Here is a 7,913-nt window from a genome sequence, read left to right on the forward strand (position 1 = left end):
TCATTCCCAGATTCCGACCTCCATCAACCCATCCTGAGTGGCGCATCCCCTAAACATGCCATTACAGTTAAAGCCATAAGCCACTTCACCACTATTAGACACCGCAATAAGCCCCGCCATCCCTTCATCGAGTCGATGTTTTATGACGAAGTCCACAGCCTTCTGAAGCCCCAGGCCCTTGTATTCCATGACCGCCGCAACCTCACGCGCCAATGTCCCACGTATGATAGCCTCCCCTTCCCCGGTGCATGAGACCCCACACACCTCACACGCGTACGTTCCAGCACCTATCAGGGGTGAGTCGCCGATCCGACCGCTCATTTTATTCATCAGCCCTCCTGTCGACGTCGCAGCCGCACACCTTCCCTCGCTGTCCACCACCACGCACCCTACCGTCTCCGGCGTGTACACGCTTATTGGCAATCCATTCATTTTCATGGGACTCTCAACGGCTGTACCGCATGTGTCGGTTGCCGCCGTCGGAATCCTATAATCAAACTGCAGCATCATCAACAAAAGCAAAGATTCTTTAAAGAAACATGAATTTGCTTTTTTTGTTTCTACATTGAATCCAAGACTCTTTATAAAGTTAGACTATACAGTTGCTTCTTTTCTGGTATAATGTTAAATGCGTACCAGGATTGTGTTAGACTCCTTTGCCAGTTTCAGCATACCGACATTATCGGGAGTGATGAAATATTCGTTCTCCGCAACTTCCACACCCTAATACAAGTCCATACATCAGTCTTTTTTTTTTATGGTAACTGGCATTGTGTTCATTGTATTTCTGACGAAATAAAATGTCAAGGTTTTTCTTAGGATTTATAGGAAAGAAAAAAATTGAGAATAGAAGAAAATAAAATGAGACAGAAAAAGAAGAAAATATTGAAATATAAATACTTCAATTTATCTAAATTACCTTTCTCAATAAACAATCTTATTTTATGTGAATTAATGAAGTTAAAATATCATAATAAAATTATATTAATTTTTTGTTTCACTTCTTATAAACAGAATCTCATTACCTAAAATAAAATTATTTGTTCCATAAAAAAATTGGAAAAAATCTAATTACTTATATTTATAACAGGAAATTATCAAAGAAAGGGAAAAAAAATAGATGAGTTAGCGCCAGCGAGGCAGGGAAAGATACTTAGTTAATTATCTTGAATTTGTAGCGGGAAAACTGGAATGAAAGTGGAAACGATAATGAACCTGTTGCCTGGCAAACTCTTCAGCGCCGGAGAAAGCGAGGTAGGAATGTGGCGACTTTTCCATGACAAGGCGAGCGAGTGAGATGGGGTTTTTGACGGTGGAGACGCCCGAAACGGCGCCGCATCGTCTCTTTGTACCCTCCATTATGCTTGCCTCCATCTCCACTGTTCCCTTCTCTGTTAGGGCAGATCCACGCCCAGAGTTGAACAGAGGATCCGTTTCCAGTTCCCTCACCTGTCATGAAACCGATCCACAAATAAATGAATTATTATATTATTATTATTATTATCATTGATGGAATTTATTCATTTATGTTGTTATTATGTACGGGCACACGGGCAAGCGATGCATGAACTCGCCCGGTAACATTTATAATATCTGTCTGTGTTTTATTCACACATGAAACATAAGAGTTGATATTAGGTTTGAATAAAACATACGACAAGTTCAACGACGTCGAGGGCGGAAGCATTGGAACGGAGTGCAGAGATGCCAAGATTGAGACAGCGAGTGAGGAGTTGTTTGGCTTCTTCCTGACGGTGGGTTGGGAGGTTAGGGTCCACACCAGCTCCTCCATGCACCGCTATCGCCCAACGCTTCATTTTCTCGCTCTCTCTCTGCTCTGCGTTTCCCTTCTCTTCCATCACTGTGTATTTGGACTGCAAGCAACTTGGATGCTGCTTTTATAAACAATTTCGGACTTCATTACCCAAAAATTCGAGTTAGATGAGCATAAATTTTAATTTTTACAATTATTTAAAAAATCATCAGCATTAATTAGAAAGATTCATTTCTAAAAAATATATTTTAAAAATTCATGAATTTTAATAGACAAGTATTTTTAAATTTTATAAGTGTCTTACTATAAATCACTGTTTGTTTTAAAGATAGTCAACGAATTAATAAATAGTAATTTTTATTAAAAATTATACTACGATATATTACAAATTTTATACTAAGTGTATTTTTGCACTCTTTTATTTTTTAATATTTTTAAAAGGACACTTGTTAATATATTATAGAAATGATCAATTGAATTCTAAATTATTCTTTTGTGGGGTTTAAATTTTATGATACAATTTTTTATTCTCTCTTTGTTATATTTGTTATGTAATTATTCTAATTTTTTTTTATTTAGGATTTAGGGTTTATTAAATAAATATATTTTTTAATTTAAATAATTTTTTTAATTATATTAATGAATTGAGATATAATTTATGTCATTACTTAAATGAAATAATTTTTTATTCAAAAATAAAAAATAACATATATTTACTAGTCCTTACAGTTAAATGAGATAGTAAATATCATTTCTGCTTATTAATTAATCGTTTAATTTTTTTAAAAATATTGATCATAATTTTCTCTTTTTTATGATAAATTTATTTTAACTTTTACCAATAACACTCTTCGTTAAATTCAATAATTTAATAATAAACTTAATATTCAATCAATCTCTTATATACATCTTTACTTATAAAATACGATACTTAGTATTGAAATAAATATATAATGAACTATTTTTATATAACATATTCAAAGTTTTGATTTTTTTAACCTACAAAATATATAAGTTACATATCCCCTTTCTCATTTGAAATTATTTTGTAAAATAATTCAAATAAAAAATTTCTTTAATAATTAAGAAACCTATTTTAAATTACATGTCGTCGTATTTTAAATTATAACAAATCTACTATTGTTTTAAATTATCAATAATACCTTTATTTGATTCATTCTCACAACTGAACATGTTTTGTAATAAAAATGATATTTGAAAAGTCTTTACTATTATTAGATAATCGATGATTTTCCAAAATAAACATACAATGCCAAAAAGTTAAAAGTTGGAAAATATTAATATAGTAAAATGATATTAGATTCTAATATTTTTTACGAATAAAATTCCATTGATTCAGCTCGTCACTTTCTTTTTATATGTATATATACTATATAAAGTCCATTTTTAAAAAATTATATGATAATTTATGATTAAATGATAATTTTTTTACATTATTAATATATTTCAATTAAATTCTTAATTTATATACTTTTCAATTGTCACCTTTAAAAGAATAATGTAGGTTCTATATTTAAGTATATTTTAACGATAATCAATCTTCAACAGATTTTTTCTTGCGTAATAATAATCATATTTGATTGATAATTTGTAATAATTACTATAAATATTATTATTTTAAAAGATGAAACAAAGATAATAAAGAAAAGTTATAGCGAATAATAATGTTTCTTTTTTATCAATGAAAAAATAAGTCAGCAAAGCAAACAAAATAAACAAGATGACTAGGTCAAGCTGTCCTATAAAAAGACTCTATCCACACGACGGAAGCGACTAACAGTGTTTAAACTTTATTCTACCTTCCAAAATGTTAATGGATTGTCTTGGTAATTAATTACAACTTTAAACCGAAGATAGTTAAGTCTAAAATGCATTACAAATATGACGAGATTACATTTCAAAATATGATATAAATGTATTGATAACGTTTAAATAAAAAATTATCTTTTAAAATTCTTTATATGTTTAAAATTAATTGTCAGTGATGCACCAGAGGCTAAAAAAAAATCACTGGAGTGCATATTTATAAATATTTTCAACTATTTAAATGTTTATTTACACTGACGAGAGAAAGGGTATATGCCACGTTCATATCCTGAGGGAGAAGAGTGTATATTTAAGAAAAGAGACAAGATAAATATAATATATGTATATCTTTAAAAAAAAATTATATTGGTTAACATTTGTACTCACATTGTATCAAAATTTTAATTATATAGTGCACTATCATTGTAAATTTTTTATATCATCAATCAATAAAAATATATTATGAACATAATTTTGTATTAATTATCATTCAAATAGCGATTATTATTAGTATGACAATTTATAGTAGATAGTAGCGTAAAAAAATCATATTATTAATATATTTAAATTAATTTATTAATATTTAGTAATATTATTTGATAATTCTTATCCCATATTATTCAATACACATTTAATAAATAGTATATTGGTTCTATGATTAATTTTTAATGTTTCCGTGCATTAATTAGTACATTATCACTTTTTTCATCTCATCCTATCATTCCTATGTCTTTTTGAATTTTTTTTTATTTTAAATATTTATCATTTTATAAAAATTTTAGAATTTTACTTTTTTAATGATACCTATTTTTATTGGTATACATTTTTAATATTTAAACAACCCTATAATTATATTCTAATTCTTTTAATGAAACAGTTTTAATATAAATTTATTACAATAACTAGTAAATATTTTTGAAATACACATTACCTTAAAAGATATACAACATAAGACGAATGGCGTTTACTGTCCTATGATTATAAGATGTAAATATACATTTCAGAAGTCTTGTCTGGACACTGTTTGTTGAAAATGACAGAAAAAGACTGTCATAGGATGAAGCCTCGGTCACCTCGTCCCCTCTATAAAAAAAAGTTCGAAAAAAATCAATCATTAAATTTTATTACAAAAAGTGAAAATATAAATATAAATTATGTAATTTAAAAAAAAGAAGTGAAGTGACATTTTAAAAATGATTAGATGTATTAAACAGTCATAATTTTGCTTATTTTTTGTATGATTGTATAATTTAAATATATTTTTACAAGAAACATCTTTATATCATCTATCTTTTTTTTTCATTTGTCGACTAATTAGAAATATTTTGTTTTGTTAATTATTTAAGATAATATTGATTTTTAATTATAATTTTTGTATAATTCCTAAATCATTGTAATAAATGAAATAAAAAATATTAAATATCGTATTAAAAAAATGAAATGTATTAATGATATTTCGTAATGAACATATATTTTTTCCAAAATAAACAGGTAAAACTATATCACTAGAACTTTTTAATACTTGAAAGATAGACACTTAAAATCACGGACGAGTTACTTTTTGAAATTGCCAGCCTAGAAAACTAAGTTTTATAGCACCAACGACTAGAAAACCGGCACTCAATATAATCGGAAATTAGAATTATCAATATTGAATAATTTAATAAATTAAATAGCATTTTATAATTTCAAAAAATCAATTAACTGGCATTCACTGCTTTATGCAGTTACTTGATAAAGAATAAGTGGTTGTAGTATTAGTGAAAAAAAAAAAGGGGCGAAAGATCAGTGACGGACAGTCTAAAATATTTATTTTATTTATAAAAAAAGGGAGAAACATCTACAGTTATTTGACAAACTGAAAAACGAAAGACCTAATTCTAAGACTAGAACAAGAAGGAAAGGAAGAAAAAAGCGTTGCATCTAAACAACTAAGTGAGTACAGACAAGCAGAAGGGTAGAATCTTCATTAAGAAAGATCATGCGACACTCATTCCCAGATTCCCACTTCCATGAACCCATCCTCAGTAGCACAACCCCTGAACATGCCATTACAGTTGAAACCATAAGCAACCTCGCCAGTATTAGACACTGCAATGAGCCCTGCCATCCCTTCATCAAGACGGTGCTTGATGACAAAGTCCACAGCCTGTTGAAGGCCCAGGCCCTTGTATTCCATGACCGCTGCCACCTCACGCGCCAGTGTGCCACGTATGATAGCCTCACCTTCACCTGTGCATGAGACCCCACACACCTCACACGCGTACGTTCCAGCACCTATCAGGGGTGAGTCACCGATCCGACCGCTCATTTTATTCATCAGTCCTCCGGTCGACGTGGCAGCCGCACACTTTCCCTCGCTGTCCACCACCACGCACCCAACCGTTTCTGGTGCGTACACGCTAATTGGAAGTCCATTCATTTGCAATGGACTCTCAACTACTGCACCGCATGTGGGAATCCTATAGTCGAACTGCATCATCATTAAATACCAAAAAATATTCTTTAGTGAACACAGATTCCGCGTTTTCATTACTGCCACCATGTACCAACCGCACTTACTATCATTACTTGTTTCTTATAACATTAAATGCGTACCAGGATTGTGTTTGCCTCCTTTGCCAGTTTCAGCATACCAACGTTATCGGGAGTGATGAAGTATTCGTTCTCCACAACCTCCACACCCTAACACAAACGCAAAAACCAATATTTATTTATTTTTCAATATTTCAGATGACGTGGCACCAGAGAGGCAGTGACGGTTTCTTGTCTGGTGAGCGGAAAAAGTGGAATGAAAATGGGAAAGAGATGGAACCTGTTGCCTGGCGAATTCTTCAGCGCCGGAAAAGGCGAGGTAGGAATGGGGGGATTTGTCCATGACAAGGCGAGCGAGGGAGATGGGGTTTTTCACGGTGGTGAGGCCCGAAACGGCGCCGCATCGTCTCTTTGTACCGTCCATGATGCTTGCCTCCATTTCCACTGTTCCCTTCTCTGTTAGGGCAGATCCACGCCCAGAGTTGAACAGAGGATCCGTTTCCAGTTCCCTTACCTGTCACAAATCAAATCACCCCAACACCGCTAAATAAGCACCCGTTTACGAATGAATAATTGAATAATTTTTAGCAAATGCCGGGCAAAGACTAATATTAATTAATGGATTTTAATTTATTTTCATTTGTGTTGTTAAAAGGTACATGCATCTGGAACTAGGCATGCATGAATTGGGTATTGGTTACGAAAGTGTTTTTGTGGCATAGTAACGAGAAAGGAAGGACGTGGAAGAGAAGACATACGACAAGTTCGACGACATCGATTGCAGAAGCATTGGAACGAAGAGCAGAGATGCCAAGATTGAGACAGCGGGTAAGGAGTTGTTTGGCTTCCTCTTGACGCTGGGGTGGGAGATTTGGGTCCACACCAGCGCCCCCATGCACCGCTATAGCCCAACCTCCCATTTTCTCTATCTCTGCTATGCTCTGCGCTTCCCTTCCCTCGCTTTGTGTGTGTTTGTGTGGAACGCAAGGAACTTGGATGTTAGTTTTATAGGCAATTTCGGACTTGAAAATATTTATGTGGTGGAATTAAATTTGGGCTTGTGTTGTGTTGGGTTTGGGTTTCTTGCTACGCGGTCGTTTCGGGTGGATGTATCGTGAATCCGGTTGTTCCTGACTTGGACAACTCAGTTTCCTTATAAACAACGAAGGGGTGTGTATTCTCGAACTTGCCCCTCTTCGCAGCTGCTTCTGCAGAATGAGTCAAAATTCTGTGCCCAACCCCCCTGTCTTCTGCCCTGTTTTCCCTCTCACAATTCGGGACCGGACTCCACAATTATTATATATATTTCAAACTATTAAGTTTTTTTTTATACTTATATTTTAAATACATGTTTATGTATTAATTACTATAAATTACTCGTAAATATTAATGCTAATATTTTTAAAAGAAATATTACCATTAGTTTAGCTTATATTCTCTTTTATATTTGTAGTTCATTAATTTTGTCATTTTTGTGTAAAACTGTTATATTTATTTTCTAAATACTAAAAACAGTGGTTATCTCAAATAATTTAGGTGGACCACCTTCGTAAACCTATTTTAGAAAAACCAAATCTTTTAATGTATTTGTATTTTTAGCCTTCATAGTTTAGTTTGACTCTCAAAATATTTTCAATTATAATATATGATAAAAATACATTTCAATTATTTTTTAAAATCAATAAATATTTGAATTTTGATATGCACTTGATAAAAAATATCATTAGTGATTAAATTCTAATTTAATAGAATAATTTATTTTAAAAATGATAAATTT

The 7,913-nt window shown here is 32.0% G+C and overlaps 2 protein-coding genes across 3 annotated transcripts; both read right to left on the reverse strand.

The window, feature by feature from the left end:
- LOC113865559 (probable isoaspartyl peptidase/L-asparaginase 2) lies at window positions 1–1,817 on the reverse strand. Its single transcript, XM_027500206.1, has 4 exons — window positions 1,656–1,817; window positions 1,216–1,449; window positions 637–723; window positions 1–498 (listed from the first exon to the last, which is right to left on the reverse strand). The coding sequence occupies exons 1-4, from the start codon at window positions 1,815–1,817 to the stop codon at window positions 1–3; spliced, it is 981 nt and encodes a 326-aa protein (XP_027356007.1).
- Window positions 1,818–5,389: 3,572 nt separating this feature from the next.
- LOC113865010 (probable isoaspartyl peptidase/L-asparaginase 2) lies at window positions 5,390–7,395 on the reverse strand. Of its 2 annotated transcripts, none has more exons than XM_027499310.1 (4): window positions 6,895–7,395; window positions 6,417–6,650; window positions 6,200–6,286; window positions 5,390–6,074 (listed from the first exon to the last, which is right to left on the reverse strand). In XM_027499310.1, the coding sequence occupies exons 1-4, from the start codon at window positions 7,054–7,056 to the stop codon at window positions 5,592–5,594; spliced, it is 966 nt and encodes a 321-aa protein (XP_027355111.1). In that variant the 5' UTR covers window positions 7,057–7,395; the 3' UTR covers window positions 5,390–5,591. The 2 variants fall into 2 exon arrangements, with proteins under 2 accessions (XP_027355111.1, XP_027355109.1); XM_027499308.1 differs by having other exon boundaries at window positions 5,542–6,074; window positions 6,838–7,395.
- Between the last annotated feature and the right edge of the window lie 518 nt (window positions 7,396–7,913).

This window comes from Abrus precatorius, unplaced genomic scaffold, assembly GCF_003935025.1.
Source record: "Abrus precatorius isolate BTA unplaced genomic scaffold, Abrus_2018 Scaffold4, whole genome shotgun sequence".
NCBI lineage: Eukaryota > Viridiplantae > Streptophyta > Magnoliopsida > Fabales > Fabaceae > Abrus > Abrus precatorius.

Excerpts from the sequence above, each read along its gene's own strand:
- LOC113865010 (XM_027499308.1), bottom strand. The coding sequence starts at position 7,056 with ATGGGAGGTTGGGCTATAGCGGTGCATGGGGGCGCTGGTGTGGACCCA. Across the intron at positions 6,287-6,416 it reads AAGAATTCGCCAGGCAACAG|GGTGTGGAGGTTGTGGAGAA; the intron begins GTTCCATCTCTT and ends CGTTTGTGTTAG. Across the intron at positions 6,075-6,199 it reads AGGAGGCAAACACAATCCTG|TTCGACTATAGGATTCCCAC; the intron begins GTACGCATTTAA and ends ATGATGATGCAG.
- LOC113865559 (XM_027500206.1), bottom strand. The coding sequence starts at position 1,817 with ATGAAGCGTTGGGCGATAGCGGTGCATGGAGGAGCTGGTGTGGACCCT. Across the intron at positions 724-1,215 it reads AAGAGTTTGCCAGGCAACAG|GGTGTGGAAGTTGCGGAGAA; the intron begins GTTCATTATCGT and ends GACTTGTATTAG. Across the intron at positions 499-636 it reads AGGAGTCTAACACAATCCTG|TTTGATTATAGGATTCCGAC; the intron begins GTACGCATTTAA and ends ATGATGCTGCAG.